This window comes from Echinops telfairi, unplaced genomic scaffold (assembly GCF_000313985.2).
Source record: "Echinops telfairi isolate 266 unplaced genomic scaffold, ASM31398v2 ScPeMD7_10;HRSCAF=50, whole genome shotgun sequence".
In the NCBI taxonomy this organism is placed as follows: Eukaryota; Metazoa; Chordata; class Mammalia; order Afrosoricida; family Tenrecidae; genus Echinops; species Echinops telfairi.
In genome coordinates this window covers 14,610,831-14,631,833 of record NW_022103907.1, presented here as the reverse complement: position 1 = coordinate 14,631,833, position 21,003 = coordinate 14,610,831, and the positions used below count along the sequence as shown (strand labels likewise).

Below are 21,003 nucleotides of genomic sequence, written 5' to 3'. Positions count from 1 at the left end.
CCCAAAGAACATGAAGCAAAACTCATTCTCCTCGTTTCTATGGAGCATTCTGAGGATAGAACTGTCAATATATCTTCCAAGACAGATTTGCTTGTTCTTCTGGATGTCCATTATACTTTCTTTATCCATCATCAACACCATAATTTTGTATGCATGTTTTTTTTCAAATAAAGGAACCCATGTGGCGCAGTGGTTAAGTGCTCCGCTGCTGAGTGAAAGGTTGGAGGTTCAAATCCACCAGGCACTCCTTAAGAGGAAACTGTAGCAAACTGCTCCCATAAAGATTATAACCTTGGACACCCTGGAGAGAGCCAAGCTGCCCCAGAAGGTTTCTAAGACTAATCTTTACCAAAGCAAATTGCCACATCCTTCTCCCATTGGGACAATGGTGAGTTTGAACTGGCCATCTGTCAATTAGCAGCTGAACATTAAACCACGGAGCCACTAGGGCTCATCAACAGATTGGGGGACTGGATATGTTTTAGCAGGAAATCTTTTAAATTTCTTTTTATTTGGTGACTCAGAAATACATACATATGGCTTGATCCCTCCCCCTCTTCCTTCCCCTCCATCCCCCCATGTAGAGTCAAAATTCTATAAAAGCCATTCTTTATCTTCTGGGTAGATGGTGAACAAAGTATTATCAGAAACAGTTATCATTGCCCCTTATGAAATATTCATAGTGCACAGAGAAGGTGCTTCAGTCTCCTACTTCTAGGAGCTCATTATGCACGGAATCTCTTTCTGTGTAGGAACATAGGGTGAATGGTCCTAATTTTCTGGAATTTGCTTATATTCACCCAGGAACCCAAGTATCTTATGAGAACTGGAGTGTCCAGTTTGAGGAAATTGAGGTGTATCCATGGTGTCGCAGCCATGAAAGTCTCTCTACATCGGTGATTCTCTGATAATGGACTTTTCTGCTCTTTTTCCTAGAGAAAATTCCATCTTCCAGAAATGATCCTCACTTTTTTTCCACAATGCGTCCTATTTCAGAGCTTTATCTTACTCATCTTTTTAATACCGTGACTGGCTCTAAAAATACTTGGCAAACAAAACCATCAATTCATCAATGTATGTTTTTAAAAAAAAACATTTTTGTGAATACTTTTTCCTTATAAAGTTAAAAAGTGTAATGACAACTTCAACACAGTGAGCTTTTAAGTGAGCTGCACTGAGATCCTGGAACAACAAAAACAACAACAAAAAGAGGCGGGATCTTTGCTTGATTGTTAGTAGAGTGAAATGCTAACTTGTTATTCCGTGCCGGTGCAGTTTCCCCAGATTGCGCTCATTGCTCATCATCCTCGTTGACTTTCGTTTTGTGTGCTCTCTCCTAAGATTATAGTCTTTACCCTCTTTCCTCTCGACTGATTGGGAAGAAACTTGACATTGGAACATCATTTTAGGATGACTCCGTACCTCAGATCCCAGCTGATCATATCCTTGCTACACATTGACTCTGAGTATTACAAAATCTGTCTTTGTGTGTGCTGGGCGGTGCGTGTTCGAGATGGGAAGAAAATATCAGAGGACCTTGAGGAAATGATGTGAACCAGTTGGTGCAGGCCATTTAGTTGGGACTCTTGGAGACCCCATGTGTTCAGTGTAGAAATGTGCTCCCTGGATTTTCCGTGACTTACTTCCCTTTTCCCAGGAAGGTCTCCAGGCCTTTCTTCTGAGGTGCCACATGCCACCTACTGTCATGGACTCAGGCGGGAAGGAAGGACAGCTGAGGGGAGATTCTTGTCATTGCCTCTGAGAACAGTCAGCTCATGGCTTCGAAGTTACAATGAAAACTAAACCTATCGCTGTTTAGTGCATTCTGACGACTGCCAGCTCTTTCTCTCGCGGAGCAGCTGCTGGGCTCCAACAGTGGACCTTTCTCTGAACCACGGAGTCCTTCACCACAGGGCCACCAAGCCGCCTGGGACGTCATTATACAATGATGCCAAAAGCTTGGATGGAGAATCTGAGTTTTGTAGTCCATCTTCGTGACTCCAGCCCACTTTTCTGAACTATTTCTACTTCTCATGGGTAAAATGAAGACAAAGGAGCTACCTGGCCCCAGGTCTTTTTTCCCCAGAAAGGACGAGGAGGGTAGCCGAGTCAGCAAGTGCTTAGTAAATGGCATCCGTCATTATTGTTATAGATGCTCGGCGTGGAGCCCTGCCCTGCTTTGGGGCTCTGTGATGGTGGATTTGAAGCCCATTCCAGCTGACTTCAAGTAAGCCAAGGTTTCAGGGCATCTTCTCTTTGAGTTCTTCTTTAGTTACCTTTGGGAGACTCGATTTCTCTAGTGCGCTACTTCCTATCTACAGTATGCAGAGTCCATATTTATCTCTTTAATTTTTATCATGTTTTCCCTTTCATGGGGCACCGATAATGAAGGTGCTCACTAGTTTTGTTTAACGAATTCACTTTTTAGTTTGTTGGAGTGAGAGGAGGATGGGCTTCTTTGAGCATGTCCAAAGTGTTAGGGCCCTCTCAGCTCCGCAGATGACCTTGGCGTTCTGGAAGATCTTGGCTAGGTAGGACTGGCATAAGAGGGCCTGTGCCAAAAAATGGCTGCTCGTGGGAAGGGAAAGGTCACCAGCAGAATTTGTAAGTAAATTATTAAATATGTATGAGGGGCCTTTAAAATGTACATGGAAAAGGGTAATTGATACATTTTTCCATGAATATTTTGAAACCCTCTCACTTTGATAAATGTGTGTATTAGTCTGGGTACTTTCGAAAAACAAATCCACAGAAACTCATGTGTAAGAGAGAGTTTTATATAAAGCTTAAGTGCACATCAAGAAAACATCCCAATCCACTCCTGCCGAAGCCCAGAAGTCCTACATTAACCCATATGTCCCACACCAATCCACAAAGTCCTCCTCCATCTCACAAAACACACCCAATGATGCCGACTATAGGAGGAAAGCCGAGTCAGTGAATGTGTAACATCTCAGCACTGGCAGGGGTCTCCACACGGGTGCTCCAGCACCCAGGGCTACATCAGGGTTGGTCCATGTGGCTTCTCCTTGGGGATGTCTTACAGGAAGTGAGCCTTGCCAGCTGAAGCAGGGAACTGGCTAAGGCAGCTGCACCCTGGTCCGACCGTCACAAAGCAAGAGACCCGAGAGCTAGAAAGGCAAGGGTCACAGAGCCATTTATCCCTTCACCCTTCAATTAACCCCACATGTGTTTATTGACCAGGTCGGCACAATAAACTAACTACCTCAGTGTGAAAACAAATAAGTTTAAGAAGCAGAAGTAAACTATATGACACCTGAGATTAATAGGTGCTATGTAGAAAAATGAAATAAGAGAAAGGACCAAGAGGGTGCGCTTTTTGGCTTATTAGTGATTTCTTTATTACCTTCCAATCTTAATCCATATTTTGTTTTGTTTTGTTTTGGAGGAGAGGCAGCCATCACCTGGTCCTTATCCCAGTGGTTCTCTTTGTTCAAAGATTGTGGGATGCTTTCTGCTACAGGATAGGAGCCCAACTCCAATCAACTGTGCCTTGGAATTTCAAGCTGAAAGGCCCCAGTCCTTCACATCACCTCTCAGGGCATCCCTCTAGGACCTGTCCCATTTTAGCAGGCAGCAAAGAGCAAATGGAAGAAGAAAGCAAGGAAGGGGGGTGGGAAGGGAGAAGGAGCAGAAAGTACAGCAGGAAGGGTCACTGTGGTCTAATGGCCCGAGGTAGAGGGTCCGAGCAGTCATTGCATAATAGAGGGGATGTTTGACAAGGAGGAAGTCGTCCTCTGGCATCATCCATTTGTTTAGAAGCATTTGGACATGCTTGCTTCGGTTATGAATAATGATCTATGGCAGCCTTAGCTTTACCTGGAAAACAGATGGATTCCTTTGCTTTAAGACTTCCAGTCAGTGAGAAGGACATAGAAGAAAAGTCCCGATCTTATTGAAGGAGTCAAGCAGTTACTTGGAATGGTCCCAGTTGCCAGTCAACAGAAGGAACGAAGACCCTGGGCTTCTTGGGGATGTCAGCTGCATCCTTTTCTCTTGCTAGTCACAACTGGCTGCAGCTGCCAGCAAGGAACAGGCTGCTCTGCCACAGATGTTGGACACTTGCTGCCAAATTTCCATTGAGTCCTCTATTCTGTGGGAGGTAGATAAAGACCAGTCTTGCAGATAGTCTTTTCATTCTTTAGAACTGTGACTTCTCCTTTTACTACAGGTGGTTGGACTTACTTTTGAGCTAGCTATCTTTTTACTATCTTTTGTCAGTAGCAGGCTGGTATATAATCTGTGGGTGTTGGCATCATTTGCCTTATTTAAAAAAAAATAGAACGCAGATGATATTGGGGTCTTCCAACTGTGCTGAAGACTTATTTGGTTGAGATAGTAGCTATTGCTCAGAACCGGCCATAGATCTACGAGTTGGTCTGAAGTAAATACCTTTTGCTTGTGCCTGGGGTAGACACTTAGCCTTTTGCTTAAGCCTCGGGGCGATTCAGGAGAATATTAGGAGAGTCAGGCAGTGGACCAGCATTCATTCCCACAGCCTCTTTCTCATCTTCCCGCTTTATTTGTATGGAGATTGATATTTCAGAAGCAGGTTGCTGCTGTTGTTCTTAGGCATCTTTGAGTCCTCTCTGACTCATGGCGAACCACGTGACAGAAGAACAGCTTCTGTAGGGATTTCTGGGCGGAATTGATACATTTTACCAGTGGGTGGTCAGTTCCTTCTCTTGTAGAGTTGCTGCATGGAGTGGAACCACCAACCTTTCACTTAGCATCAGGGGGCTTACCCATTGTACTACCTGGCCTTTTAAAGGAGAGGGTGGGGATGATTAAGTAGAAATGTTGAATCCAATGACTGGGGAAAGACCTTCCCTAAGAGGATGGGGATGATGAGATGAAGAAAGAAGTAACATTTAGATACCATACAATTCACATTTCTGCAAATGTTTGCGTTCTGTCATGATTGAAAAAAAATAAATAAACGGAAGCCCACTGGCTGAAATACCATTCACTAGGTTATAGTTTTATCAATCCAAATTTAATTTCTCTCCAGTCACTTCATTGCTGATAAGTTTTATCAGTGTTTTATGCTCACTAATCTCACCGGGCATAATGCTTCCACCTTATGAACATGGTGAAAGTTTGCCGCGCCTTCATTTTCTCTGGTATTGATGAGTTTTTGCTGATCCATCCTGAGGTAGTTAGTTTATTGTGCCAACCTGGTCGATAAACACACATGGGGTTAATTGAAGGGCGGAGGGATAAATGGCTTGGTGAGCTTCGCCCTTTTAGTTCTCAGATCTCTTGCTTTGTGATGGTCGGACCAGAGTGCAGCTGCCTTAGACAGTTCCCTGCTTCAGCTGGCAAGGCTCACTTCCTGCAAGACATCTCCGAGGAGAAGCCACATGGACCTACCCTGATGCAGCCTTGGGTGCTGGAGCAGCTTTGTGGAGACCTCTGTCAGTGCTGAGATGCTTACATGTCCACTGATTTGGCTTTCCTCCTGCAGTCGGCATCATTGGGTGTGTTTTGTGAGATGGAGGAGGACTTTGTGGATTGGTGAGCTTGGGCAACACTGGGTTGGGATGTTTTCTTGATGTGCACTTAACCGTTATATAAAAATCTCTTTTATATATGAGTTTTGGTGGATTTGTTTCTCTAAAGTACCCAGACTAACACACGTCCCCTCATGTGCATCTCATACACAGGGGTGAAGGGCAAAGCTTTTTCTTGCTGACCTAGGAGGTTGCACTAGCAGTGTGTGCACGAAGAGGTTGCCAGACAGTTGTTAATGGATCATATAATAGAAGGCAGCAGTCTCTACAGCATGCCAGCCCACGTGCTGTACTGCAGTTATCGATACTTAATGGTTTGAGTCTCTAATCTCTAAGATAAAAGCTAGACTGTTCGAATCCTTCCATAGGACTATTGCTCACAAGAGCCACCTAATCCTGTCTGGAAGCTTAGAAGCTTTCAATGGGCTTTCCCAAGCCAAAGTCCAGTAGTTCTTCAAGAGTACTTTAGTAGTACTCCATGCTTGCACGTTTGGGGCTAATATAAAATAGAAGTTAATGATACCATCCTTGAAGATGGACTAGGCTGTGAACCGTTCAATAGTTTAATAGTTCAGTAAAAATAATTGCCTACCTGCACGACTTTCCACATGTTTCATTCATCGACTTGACCTCAATGATCTTATCTGCCAAAATGAACCCATGACAACGGCTTCTGAGGGCTATGCCTAGGGCTGTTGAGCATTGTCCAGTTCCAGGAGTCCCTGGCCACACGGTCTGTAATGGGAGTGGCAGCATTAGGAATGTGCGACACACAGTGACAGCAAGCAGTACTGTTGTTGTACGTTTTGGGTGTAATGACACTGTGGTTAGTGACTGGATTTAAGAGTTAGATCCTAGAGTCCTTCCTGATTCTCCCAAGTGCTAGACTGTGATTTGCTATTGTGACCCTTTGAAATAGCTTCTAACACAGACAAAGGAAAGTTGTGTGAAGCAGAGAAAACAACCTCTTTCAAAGGTCTGGAAATGATAAAGTGTTCTCTTTTGTGGGGAACAGAAAGTCTTGATGTTCTGGAGCTCGGAGCGGGAGAGCAGGTCCTGAGAGGTCTTGCATCATCTTTTGAGGACTTCGGATTTTGTTCTGGGGTACCATTGGCACCCAGTGGACGGTTTCAGTGGAATAAAAGACTCAGCTCTGCACTTTAGGAAGTTCCATTTGGCAAGGATGTGAGGAATGGAATGATACCATTTGAACAGAGTGGTCCATTAGATCAGTCTTTGAGACACGCATAGTTTTGAATTTCTATTTCAAAACCAAACTCACCGCCACTGAGTTGATTCTAGCTCCTATCAACCCCAGAGGAGAGGGTCGAACTGCACTTGGGTGTTTCAGAGCCCATCACTGTTGATGGGAGTAGAAAGCCTCATCTTTCTCCCTTGGAGTAATGGGTGGTTTCGAACTACTGACTTTGTGGTTAGCAGTCCAATATGCCACCACTGTGGCCTCCTGTGTAAACTTTAGATCTCCACTGAACAATTCATTTTATATATCTTCCATAAGTGGGATCTGATATAAATCTCCGTCTCTCTTCAGTACTACTCTCTCTGAGCAAACATTTAACTTTTTGACCCTTACATGCCCCAGGACACGGTAAGTCGCTTTCTTTCCAGAGGTCCCTACACATTTGCTTCTCCTTCGTCAATGTTAGATCTCTACTGCATCATTCATTTTATACATTTGCAGGTAGTGGGATCTTGTATAAATCAGATCTATTTTACCAATAGGCAAAATCGGGTCTCCTTGTTTTGACCCCTGCCCCTACATTATACTCTCCATTGAACAAGCAGAGGGAGACTTTTAAAAGGAGAGTCAATTGTGTCTAACTTATGTTCAATTCCCCACATGATCTTCTTTGTGACAAAACCCGTGTGACAGTGATCTAAACAATCCCCTCTCCCCACCACGATCGAGTCCCACTGCATCTCAGCTCCGGAACCTTGCTGTCTCTCACTCATTGCTCTTTTACTGCATTCTCTTTTCTGTGGTTCCCAGACTCTGCCAACACTCAGTTCCCATCAGAACCTTTGTACTGGCTGGGAATTATCTTCCTACATTGATTTAGCAAGTCTGATCTTCTGTTTCCTTTAAGATGCTGATCAAATAACTTATCAGAGAGGCCTTTATTAATGATACAAAATGAAATTACATATGTCATGTACACACACACACACACACACACACACTTCCTGTCCTGGTTGAGTTGCTTTTTATCCCCTTCACTAGAGCACATTTTTGCATCTGATATTTGTATTGTTTTGATTGTTTCTTCCCCATTAGAATATAAACTCACTGAGGACAGGAACTTCCTTTTATTCCCTGATGAAGTCCCTGCACCAGTAAGAGAGTCTCGCTGGTGAGGCCATTTTAAAGTATGCATACACATTCAGTAAATATTTGTGGAGTCAATGGTTGAATATGTTACACTTATTAGACTTGCAGAATGATTGATTGCTATCTTGTTTTTCATGGAGCTCACTCAACCCACCCAATCTAGGGAATGACCCATGGCCTTTTGTATATTTTTAAAAACTTGCTTCTGCTATGCTTTCAGCCTTTTACTTAGATTGCAATTCTACCACAACAACGCTCAAGATTTCATTGCCTTCCTTAGTATGGGAAAATTGCCAGAGAAGCTTATCTTTCAACAGTGATAAACCAAACTCTGAGGGGTTGCCAGTCTGCTCAGGGCTAGGAGGCTCTCCTGTGTCCTGGGGTTGTTTTCAGTGTAGGCCATATGCTAGGGAGCTGGAGGAGTATGAGGGCAGCTTTCCTCCAGCCTCAGCTGCCGGACTCTTTGCCAGATACAGGACTCTGTTAAGGCTCAGGACTGCTTTGGATTTCCCCTTTCTCTCCTTGGACAACTGGTTTCCCTGCAGGATTTGCGGAGCAGAATTACTCTGACTTGGAACATGCCTCCTTCTACTTAGTGTCTACCCAGGTCCTGGGAACAGAGGGGGTAGAGGATTGGTCACGGTTGAATTTTGGAGGATTTGGTGGGTAAAAAGAGGTTGCATCTGCTGCTTCGCCCATCCAGCTTTTTGCTGCCAAATGACTGTTGCTATGTCCCGAATTCCCAACTGCACTTCTTCAACCGCGTGCTTCGTGGTTATTGTCAGTGTGCTGCATTGACTTATTTTGATGGAATGATTGTTTCTGCATTTCTTGCTCACAGGAACCCTCGTGAGAACGAATACACGTTTTAAAACCACCCTGACAAATATGACATTGCCGCAGGGATATGGAAGCTGTGGCTGGTCATAGCGATTCCTTAGACTCGCAGCCTCATACACCTGTCCCACAGCTAGATCAGTCCGGGGTTGTCTCTTTCCTTTTGAGGACAGCTCTCGGATTTTAAAGCAGTATCTGTATGCAGATATGAATAGCTATGCTTGTGTGATATGATGCCCAGCTGCTAAGGCACCAGGAGAACTTGGCTTGCTAAAAATTAGTAGGGAATGTGTTCTTTCAAACATGTTTTTGAAAACTGTACTTAAATGCAGAAATATTGCATCATAGCAGGTTTTTATTTCAAGAATGAATGCCATTGAACTTTGATTGCAGGACAAGCTTGAATGAATTCTATGTATTTCAAATAAGTAGGAGCAATAGGACACGATTCCAGGAAATCTCGTGTAAGGTACATTATAGAACTAAAGATGAGCACCAGATTTTTGATTGTACAGTTTTTCAAAGAGTCTTAATTTCCATACATCAATCTTAATAAAATGATTTTTGGCAACAACATAGTTGTTGAGTGGTGATGTATTAACCAGAAATTTAGAGAAAATCTACTTTAGCAGAAAGGAGAATGTTATTTATAGTGCTTCAACTCCCCCCCCCCCTACTTATTGCCTAATAACATGGACAAATGTGTAGCCAACAAGGGATGGCTAAAATTGATCTTTTATTTTCTAATACAGTAAGTCAATTGTGTATTAGACTCAGTGAGGGGGACTGCTTGTAGAAAATCCACAGGCAGAGCTTACAAGGAATTTACACAGCATTGTGTAATAGTCGGCATCTTCAAAGAGTAATGATTCTTTGCCATAGATGTTGTGGTGATAAAAAAAAAATACCAGACTATTGGTACATGAGAAAAAAATTCATTATGCTTTGGACTTTGTTCTAATGATATGATTTTTTTCTCTCTCACCCTTCCCCTCTCTTATTTCTCTCAGTAGGTTGGGACAGTTGGAAGTCTATCATTTTACAAAATGTTGCCATTCAGTCTCTCACCCACCTTTTCCATGGGATTTCATCTCCTAGCCATCGTGGCTCTCTTATTTTCCCATCTGGACCAAATACATGCTGAGAGTGAAATGGAAGGAGAAGCAAACAACACTGGTGAATGTACCGGCTCATATATCTGCAAGAAAGGGGTGATTTTACCCATTTGGGAGCCACAAGACCCTTCTTTCGGGGACAAAATTGCGAGAGCGACGGTGTATTTTGTCGCCATGGTCTACATGTTTCTCGGAGTATCTATCATTGCCGATCGGTTCATGTCCTCCATAGAGGTCATTACGTCTCAAGAAAAAGAAATCACCATCAAGAAACCCAATGGAGAGACCACCAAGACGACGGTCCGGATCTGGAATGAGACCGTGTCTAATCTCACCTTGATGGCCCTGGGCTCTTCGGCTCCCGAGATTCTCCTCTCCGTCATTGAAGTGTGTGGCCACAATTTCAATGCAGGAGACCTGGGTCCTAGTACCATTGTGGGAAGTGCTGCCTTCAATATGTTCATCATCATCGCCCTTTGCGTTTATGTGGTCCCTGATGGAGAGACCAGGAAGATTAAGCATCTGCGTGTGTTCTTTGTGACCGCAGCCTGGAGCATATTTGCCTATACCTGGCTTTACCTTATTTTGTCTGTCATCTCCCCTGGCGTCGTGGAAGTCTGGGAAGGTTTGCTCACCTTCTTCTTCTTTCCCATTTGTGTGGTGTTCGCCTGGGTAGCAGATCGGAGGCTTCTGTTTTACAAATACGTCTACAAGAGGTATCGGGCTGGCAAACAGAGGGGGATGATTATTGAACACGAAGGAGACAGGCCGTCTTCCAAGACTGAAATTGAGATGGATGGGAAAGTGGTCAATTCTCATGTGGAAAACTTCTTGGATGGTGCCTTGGTGCTGGAGGTTGGTGAGAGGGACCAAGATGATGAAGAGGCGAGGCGAGAAATGGCTAGGATTCTGAAGGAGCTCAAGCAGAAGCATCCCGAGAAAGAAATCGAGCAGCTGATAGAATTAGCTAACTACCAAGTCCTAAGTCAGCAGCAAAAGAGCCGAGCATTTTACCGTATTCAGGCTACTCGTTTGATGACCGGAGCTGGCAACATTTTGAAGCGGCACGCAGCTGACCAGGCAAGGAAAGCCGTCAGCATGCAAGAGTTCAACCCTGAAGTGGCAGAAAATGAGCCGGTGAGTAAGGTCTTCTTTGAGCAAGGGACCTATCAGTGTCTGGAGAACTGTGGCACTGTTGCCCTGACCATAATGCGCAGAGGTGGTGACTTGACCAACACGGTCTTCGTTGACTTCAGAACCGAGGATGGCACAGCCAATGCTGGATCCGATTATGAGTTCACTGAAGGCACTGTCGTCTTCAAGCCTGGGGAGACTCAGAAGGAAATCAGAGTTGGCATCATCGATGATGACATCTTTGAGGAGGATGAGAATTTCCTCGTGCACCTCAGCAATGTCAAAGTGTCTTTGGAAGCTTCAGAAGATGGCATACTGGAAGCCAATCACATTTCCGCACTGGCTTGTCTCGGCTCGCCCTCTACTGCCACGGTGACGATTTTTGATGACGACCATGCTGGCATCTTCACGTTTGAGGAGCCCATGACACACGTGAGTGAGAGCATTGGCATCATGGAGGTGAAAGTTTTGAGAACGTCCGGAGCACGAGGAAATGTTATCGTTCCTTACAAAACCATTGAAGGGACTGCCAGAGGTGGAGGAGAGGACTTTGAGGACACGTGTGGAGAACTCGAGTTCCAGAATGATGAAATTGTGTAAGTTCTCTTTTTCATATTTGTGGTTGGGCATGCATGGGAGTGTGAAAGTTTATTTGACGCGAGTGAGGAATGGAGTGATCGATGATACAACCCTGCTTTCAAATGACCAATCCTTTCTTGAGTGCCACTCTTCAATATGTGGTTATCCACAGAGATCGCCGAATTAATATGAATTGATTTGACACTGGGATCTTTCATTTCCTTTGACGCCTTCACCTGCTTTACACACATGATCACAGAGCAATTATTGTGGCAGAATTTACCAGACTGCTTATGAGACTGACACTTTTTTATTCTATTTTGAATTATGTAATACATACACAGAAGGAATATTTAAGACGTAAAAATAAGGTCCCTATCTTAATTGTTGAATTCATATTGGGAAATCACAAAGAGGAAATAAATGCAAAGAATTCCTTGGCTACCAGAACTGGAAGGAAATATTTCTATTAATGTTATCTGTGGTTTTGTGACATTTTAAGATAATGGTTCTGCTCAAATGCTTATGTGTAATGTGATATGATGCCCAAGCCTGCTTTTTTATTTACTTTTTCTTTCTCCAGCTTTATGCCAGCTTGGGAAAACCTTATAGCACTTCTTGGTTCTTTTTACCCGACTCAGCTGGTGATGGAGAGGTACATGAGGTTCTATCCAAGCACCTTTATTTACAGAGAGCTGACCAGAAAGAAGAACTGGGGGACAATCATCTTTCTATTGGCACTTGACTATGACACTGTATCCGTGGTTTCTTTAACATGGGGTACCTAGTTGAGCCAGTAGAGAGCCGAGCCTCCTTCGGTGCCTAGAAAGGGCACTGCACTCACTCCTCTCACCTCATCTAGACCGGAAAATCTGAGCCTGTGGACAATGGCCAGATTAGCAGGAGAGAAGGAAGAAAAGAAGGATTGAAGGGAGGAAGGGAGGATGGAAAGAAGGAATATAAGGCCCTATTTATAATGTTGACAGTGCAACAAAGAACGCTAAGATAGATAAAAATGATGTTGCTTTAAGGATTGGCAATTTAGGAGTGACAAGTAAGAAACATATCTAACATAGAAACTAATTCTGAAGTCAACTTTTATGATGATGGCAAGTAATGTGTCAAAGGGTGAGTATGATTTCCGTGAAAGTTTCCTACTGAAGGTTTAGGAAAATGACAGGAAAAGTGGTTCCAATGTTCTAACATCTCTTTCATGGCCTATTGTAGAGGTGAGCAATCAGAATACAATATCTTAAAGAAATCCAGCCAAACTGGGGTGGTAATACCTATCTTCTGGAGTGGGGGGGGTGTGTGGTAATATAAAATGCCTATTTTATATGAGTTCTTAGGGTGTTTCACTTTCACTTATTGAGATGTATTTTCTTGGGACACTTATTTGATTGAAAGATGGTGATTCACAGCCATTGATCGTCCTGCACAATCCACAAGGATTTTTCCAAAGGGTTTTCGTTCAGTGTGATCCTGCTGATGTCAAGACACGGACTTTATTCCTATGTGAAGGAGTCATTCCCGTTGTATTGTTTCAAATCATTCCTAATGACTGGATCCTGCTGCTTAAGACAGCACTTGTCATCCACAGAAAGGTGGCTTGCAGGCCGTTACAAGGGTATTGTCTGTTTTCAATGAACTCAAGTGAGGGGCTCTAAAATATAACAACATTTTGTTTTACTTAGGATATTTTTCTCTTGGAGATGTGTTCTTTTTCTCTTAAGAACAATGGCTCTGTACTTGTTTACTTATGAAATGAGTTCCCTATCTACGCTGCTGTCTTGGAGTTTTACCAAACCATAGTTAAATAACTTTCTTTTGGGCACCGTTCAGAAGGGGTGGGGGGTAGGGGCTGACAGTGATTTGATGGAGTAATTTATTTGGCCAAGCTTCCTTTAAAATATTCACGTTTTGAAATTTAAGTGGATTTTACTGTTGCTGAGGAAGGAATTTTGCCAAATTTTAACTTTAGAAATTTAAATTTCTTGTGACAATTGGTAAGAATTGGAGAAATCAACTGGAGGTATCTCTGTCCATGGAGTTAGGGAAGTTAGATCAAGTGCCAGCCTCTGATTCTAGAAAATTCTTACCATATTTTATTGACGAAGTATACAGACTTTGGAAAGGCAAAGCATTTCATCCATTAAGTGGAAGGAGTTTACCATCCAGCATTTCATTTTCTTCACCAAGTTTCAATTTTAAAAGGTTTTCATTTTGACATCTTAGAATGGTACAATTAACAAGCTGTTGCATCTGCTTAATAGAGCTATTGATTTTGTATGACTTTATTTGGTTGCTTAGAAACTGTGAATATTATAGGTCATTTCACCTTTGGTGATTGTCTCCAATGCAAGATCTACGTATTTATATTCAAGGTAAAGAGAGCTTGTTGTCATGCAGTGGCGTTGAATTATGTGGACTCAAATAATTGCTCACCTAATTTCTGTTTTTCTTGAGATACAATATTCTTGAAAACGTGTGATGCATTAGATGGGCCTATTGACACCACAGAGCTTTATTAAATAGGAAACTCCCAAACCCCCAATTCACTGTCATCTAGTCAATTCTGACTCATACTGACACTATAGACAGAGCAGAACTGCCCCTGTGGGTTTCCAAGGTTGTAGTTAGGAGCGTAGAAAGCCTCATCTTTCTCTCATTTTAAATACAAACAAATGAACAAATTCACCACCTTGGAGTTGATGCCGACTCATAGCAATCCTATAGGGCAGGGTAGAACTGCTTCTTTGATGTTCAGAGATTGTAAACTCCTTATGGGAATAGAAAATCCCGTCTTTCTCTCTCTAAATGTGGCTTCAAAATAATCCTGGAAAATTATAGTAAAAGATAATGAAATTTTTACACAACTTTTTGAAACCCCTGCTACATGGTGAAATCTTATTAAAAATTTTTTTCTGTGTGGAAAGCCAGAATTTATTATTCTTTCCAGAGCAGCATAAAGAGGTTCTTGCCACAGCCTGGATTTTAAGGTGATGTAGTATAAAGAAAGGAGCCACTAATCTGGGTACAAATGTGTGCTAATTTGCTCAGGGATGGCGACGAAGAGGCAGCACAGTGTTTTTATTCTTCAGATACTGGCCTGGAGAGCAGGATAGGTTTCTAAGCTTTGATGTTAATTTTCATGTAGATAAAACTAGGTAAATATAAATATAAGGTTGTCCCTGCCCGTGTAGTCACTTTGTTTTTTAATAAATCATTTTGTTGGGGGCTCATACAACTCTTATCACAATTCATATGTCCATCCATTGGTAGTCACTTTTTTTGACCTAAACAATTTCAATTATCTTAATTTGCCCTTTTAAAAAAATCAAAATATGAGATTGAGAAAATATATTGATATATGATATGTAGTCCCTCTACGCCAATGGATTCTCAATAAAATATTTTAAAATCACAATGCAAAGTCCATTAAATAGACATAATTAACAGCTAGCAAATGCTTTACATAAGCTCCATCAATAACAAATACCAAAACCATGCCAGCTAATCTAGACGTCCCCCGGGATTTCTGTCTAAATGGTAACAGCGAATAAAAAATAAATGAAGAGTGTGCCATTTGGACTTGTGGCTTGGTGGGTGAAATCCACCAAGTTTTTTATAACTATTGAAGTGTCCCTAATCATTGTTCTGTAATGACGCTAGCTTAGTGGTATTGCCTATTAAGACAGTATTGTTTGGTCTTCCGAGATGAACCATTAGTTTGAGTGTCCTGGAAAAATGTTAAGGTGAATTAACATATAAATTCATATAAAGTTAATTATTTCTAGTTCAATAATTATATAATTTTAGAAGAAACTTTAAATGGTCTTGGACATTTCACTACAGTATATCTAAAATGCAGAGACCAAACAAAAAAGACTGAAGTTTTGCATAACATTTTGTTTAGTAAATCAGTTTACTGGAGGCTCCTAGCCAAAGCATAAATCACTAAACACTGAGCCTGTCCAATATTGATTTTGTTTTTTATAAATATTACATTTTGAGTCATAGCTGTAACTTCATTAACTTTAAGAAAGATTATATGAGAGACATTTCAACAAATGTAGCTCTCTGACACTAAATATGTCACAATTTATAGAAATATTATGCTGAATAAGATTTTAGTATTGCATAACTCTATAGGAATATTAGCATTACGCTTCCAGAAAGATAAATATTTTGCGTTCATTCTTCATAGTAATAGGATTACTGTCAGGCTTTCGAGGGTTGAAGAAAGTAACACCTACATATATAAAATAGAATTTCAGAACTCACTCTCTTACTCACACTCACTCACTCACTCACTCACTCTCTCACTAATTCACTCCCTCACTCCCTCAGTCACTCTTATTCATTCATTTACTCACTCTCTCCCTCCCTCACTCACTCTCACTAAATCCCTCCCTCACTCACCCCCTCTCTCACTCACTCACTCACTGACTCACACACACAAAAAAATAGAATTTCAGTGCTGAGAGTAAAACGAGATGTGTCACATGAAGGAGCTTCAAGAAGTTTATAGGAAAATGGGATTAAAACATAATAGAATATACCTATGAATTTTTGAAGTCCCCTCCCACAAGAAACTTACATAAAAAGAAGAAGCAATGTGTTAAAAACAAAAGAAAACCAAAAACAAACTTGAAATGAACAAAATAACACTTCTGTTTGAGGGTGTGGGTGTCAAAAATGATAAAAATATGAGAGAAAATGACGATAGACAATTATGCTATTAATATTAGTACCTCGAGTCCCTTATAGTCAGGATTTAGTTTTTATGCAATTAATTGGTACTGCTTCATAAAAGTTACCATGTTTCCCTGATTTACACGGGGGTCTGTTTGAATACTGCATCAAAAACAGTTCTGACATTAGTCAAATACCCAACTTTGTTTCAGTTTTCATAACTATTGCTTGGTATCATCAGTATCTTTGTAGAATTGACCTTCATTTGTCTATGGAAGTAGGAAAGGCTTCAGACTAATTTCCACATGTGATGGCATCAGTAAATTATGCATGGCAGCAGTGTGTATAGTATGCAATAATTGTAGTTTATAACAAATTGAGATCATTGTAAGTTGGGATCTACCTCTATTTTAGAGCTGGAAACAATATTTTATGGTGATGTAGCATTTTCCTAAGTAATATGTCAATTTTGTCAAGACATTTTCTCTTAGCAAATGAATTTCAATAGTTTGGGCATATTACCCACTACCATCAAGTTGATTCTGACTGAGGACATCCCTATAAGCTGAGATGGGGTACCTTTTTTCTGCCAAGGACCATTTGAATATTGATCACATCATTTGCTGGCCATACTGATCAAACAATTATGTCGCCCCTAATGTGATAGCTGGAACTGCTTCCCTTTGATGAGGCCTGGGAAATTAGCTGGTATCAATGATTTCACAGGTCTTATTTGGCTCCTGGGCCAGAGGTTCCCCACCCTGTCTATTTCTTGTAAATCTTTACCAGAGCCCATAGTCTCATCTTTCTCCCACAGAGGAGCTGATAGATTTGAACTGCCTACCTTGTTTTTACCAGTCCAAAACTTGGCCATCAGTGCAGTCCGGTCACTTTTTAGACACACTTTTAACCAAACACACAGCTATTGTATCAATTCTGATTCATAGCCACCCTGTATAGGATTTCTGAGGCTGTAATTCTGGACAGGAGCAGAAAGTCTCATCGTTGACCTGTACTGCAGCTGGTGGGTTTGAGCTGGGGACCTTGTAGTGAGTCAGTAGTCTAGTGCGTACCCGACATCACCAAAAGAGCTCAGTTGTTTTAGACACCCTATCCGAAATCCAGGCTCACTGCCATTGAGTTGATTCTGACTCCTATCGTGGTGTTTGAATGATGAGCTCTCATCTCAGACCAGATTCAAGGCCATTTACATGGAGGCTGATGGCTTCATCAGTTAGAGCAAGAGGGTAATTTACATCTTAATGTATCAACACATATTTAATAACCCACTGGTTTGTGCCTAGCCCTGGGTTAATTGTTATGCAGAAAATAGAACAAATATACTCCTTGAGCTCTATAATGAGAGATAACAAAATCGTACATAATAAGCACAAACATCATTATGAAGACATTAGTGTAAGCCATAGAGAAGTTTTAATTTTGGACAAAATATTTGCATTTGCTTTTGGAGATCAGGGACATAATTGAAAGGAACATGAGATGTGTATTTTAAGATCAGTCATATTATGGTAAATGTAGCATAATTGCAATAAAGAGGATGGGTTGTCAAAACTAATAATCAGCTCAGTGAATGTTCATTTTCATTTCTGAAATTTTAAACCATTCTGAGGGTGTTTGAAACAGTCTGAGAACGTCTCTATGGGATTATTGTGTTGGAATCTCTTCGGTGGAATGAATAGAAGCAAAATTTAAAGGACCACTGTTATTGGAGAGCCTACTGCATTCCAAGACTTCTCTCAAATACTTTTTTAACATACTGGGTATTGTAACAATATATGAGTGGAACCCAAGAAAACGTTTTTTTTTTTTAACAAAACAGCCTTATTACTTTCAAAGTACTTCATTACACTTGATATATTTGTCAAATCTGCGATTCCATTCTTGGAAACATTTTTCAAACTCATCTGTTTGAATGGCTGACAGCAACTCTCTCTTTTTTTCTCTTCAACTCCTCTATGCCGTCAAATCGCTGTCCTTTCATGTTCCTCTTCATTTGAGGAAACCAAAAGAAGTCACACAGAGCAAGGTCAGGTGAGTAAGGTATATGGGACAAGAGAGGCATGATATTTTTTGCCGTGGTGGCGAAACCAATCCCCTGTCTGTCACAAACCAGCCCTTTTTTGGGTCACACACTGTTACGCAAACTTTTCAAAACCTCTAAATAGAAATCTTGATTAACAGTCTGACCTGGTGGAACAAACCCCAAGTGCACTATCCCCCTCACATCAAAAGAATTAAATGAGCATCATCTTGATCTTTGATTTCACTTGGCAAGCTTTTGGGGGTGGGGGGGGGGTAAGGTGACGATGGCGTCTTCCACTGTCTTGATTGATATTTGCTTTCGGGATATTTAGAATAGTACCATGTCTTGTCTCCAGTAATGACCTTGGAAAAAAGTCTGGGTCACTTTGGAGCTGTTCTTTCAAAAAATGGCATGTTTCCAGTTGATGCTCTTTTTCCTGGTCAGTCAGAACCTGAGGTACAAAGTCCGCAGTGACTCTTCATATTTTCAAATATTCCATTAAAATTTGCGGAACTGAGCTACAAGATAGTCCAGATAACTCCTCTTCTCTTCAGTGGTCCGTCGTCAGTCTTTGAGCACAAGTACATGAATTTTGTCAACATTTTCTTCTGTCCAGGAAGTTGATGGATGTCCAGAATGAGGTTTGTCATCAATCAACGTTTCCCTTTTTTGAAATGAAAAGACACTCCTACACTGTTTTCTTCATAGTGCTGTCCTTGTAAGCTGTGTTCAACATCACAACAGTTTCTACAGCATTTTTCCCTGGCAGGAAACAGAGTTTCACAGCCACATACTGCTATCTTAAATTGGCCATCACAAAAAAAATGAGGTTTGAGTGAAAATGCTTTTATTAAAAAATTCACAGTGACCAGAGAAAGCCTTGCCAAGTGACACCACTGGGTGCACTAACTCAGAGCAAGTTGCATGGTAGTTGCCTTGTGGGCAAAATTCATACTATGAAAGCTCTGCCCAGCGAAGCTTTTTAGAGGTCTTGGGGGTACCTCCTCATATGAGAAATGTGGTGATGAGAAAAGGTGATATGAGAAAAGGTGATATGCTAGAGGTAAAGTAATTTCCCCAAAGTTCTAAAGAATGATGGCTCTACCTTTTGAACCCCTGCGTCTGACTTAAAAGGTATATTGCCTGACAACTGTATGCCACCTGCCTTGTGTAGATTCTAAGGGATTTATACAATTTCTAGGAGAATGATGTAGGTATTTTATTTTGCCCTTTGTGAATCAGTCCTTAGTTTCTAGAGTGGTTTTGATTGACTTTGATACTTTACCCACTTGAAGAATACTTAACTAACTTTACCTCCTACTCTTATCCCATTTCCTAAGTGGTCAGTGTAGTGATACCAGTTTGAGCAAATTTTCCACCAAATTGTGAAGCAGGAAAGTGTTTCCTTTGATTTCTTTTCATGAGGACACCAGTAATGTAGGGAAGGAGAATGAACTGTGATTACTTGTCATGAAAGGGGTGTTTTTGAGGGTACAACACATACAATCAGGCTGTGTGTTGTTATGCAGCTCTGTCCTTGCTAGCTGGGGTACAGAATACTGCCTGTGAGTTGTAATATCATGTGGATTGGGGAGCTGTGGCTGTAAAAATATCTCTATTGTGTCCGTCATGATGCCTGAGATCCTATCATTAGACAGCCATTCTTTGGAGCTAGGAAAGCTTATAGGTCTCTGTTATAATGTCATTGTCAAACAACTCTCAAGTATTAACTTTGGCCTATAACTTTGGTGGGTGTGGCTCAGATCAGATGGCAAGAAAGGATGCGAGCACAGCTGAAACTCAATGGTTCTCTGGGCAACAGAGGTCATCTCTATGTCTCCCATGGGTAAGCTGGAGGAGGGGCTATCCATTGGAAAGTGCTGACTGAGCAGCTACCCAGCTGTGGCAGCTAGTGGACTTTTGATACTGCCTTCCCATATGGCCTTACAAATTTTGCCATGGTAGTGGGGAAGTCCAACAGATCCTAGTAGAGAAAACAAGCAACAGTATGGGTAAGATCGTAGGAAATCTCCTTTGTTTCCTCTCCTGGCAGCCTACATAATACTCAACTATTTGCCAAAGGTTGAGTGAGCCAGAGCTCATTCTTTTCCCAGGCCTTTCCAGCTGCCTCACTATAGAGCCAGGCTAAATAAACACTGCTTCTCATTTCCTGCCTTTCTGCTGGGGGCTTGGCACTCTAGCTGACATTTCCCCCTTCTTACGGCGTCTCCAGAGTCAGATTCCTGGATAGGCACTGTGCTTCTTGGTCACAGTTGGAGATATTGAGGCAAGGAGGAAAAACAGAACCAAAGTCACACCTGAGGTTTCTTCTGATTCAGCGAGTGCACGCAGTCGGAGGGCGATGGGGGAGTTTTTTCGTATCTCTGATAATTCAGATGTTAATGAAATAACCTGGTCTATTTAGTTTCCATAGATAGTTATGCTATTTTTTTTAAAGGGAACAACAGGAAAGAAAGTCCTGATGGGTCTGAATGATACACATGAGCCCAAGGGTTGCATTCTTATTTCACTTAGTGCCGGGCTCAGGTTGAGAGTCACAAGGCTTCTAACTTACTACGGAATCCCTATAGTGTAACTTTTAAAACCAAGGATACCTACTAGTTGGGATAAGATATGTATATGTATATATATATATATATATATATGGTTATATATATTATAAAATCAATTCCAAGTCACTCTGGATTCTGAGTT

At 41.6% G+C, this 21,003-nt stretch overlaps 1 protein-coding gene across 15 annotated transcripts in view; it reads left to right on the top strand.

Moving 5' to 3' along the window:
* SLC8A1 (solute carrier family 8 member A1) overlaps positions 1-21,003 on the top strand; it is a 445,070-nt gene that overhangs the window by 89,227 nt on the left and 334,840 nt on the right. For 13 of the 15 annotated variants that reach the window (XM_004711125.4, XM_045287004.1, XM_045287005.1 and 10 more), the window contains one exon: positions 9,735-11,566. In XM_004711125.4, the coding sequence (XP_004711182.1) occupies positions 9,768-11,566 (1,799 nt within the window). In that variant the 5' untranslated portion in view covers positions 9,735-9,767. Of the gene's footprint in view, positions 1-9,731; positions 11,567-21,003 lie in introns of all 15 variants that reach the window. The other 2 variants (XM_045287007.1, XM_045287006.1) reach the window with 1 other exon arrangement.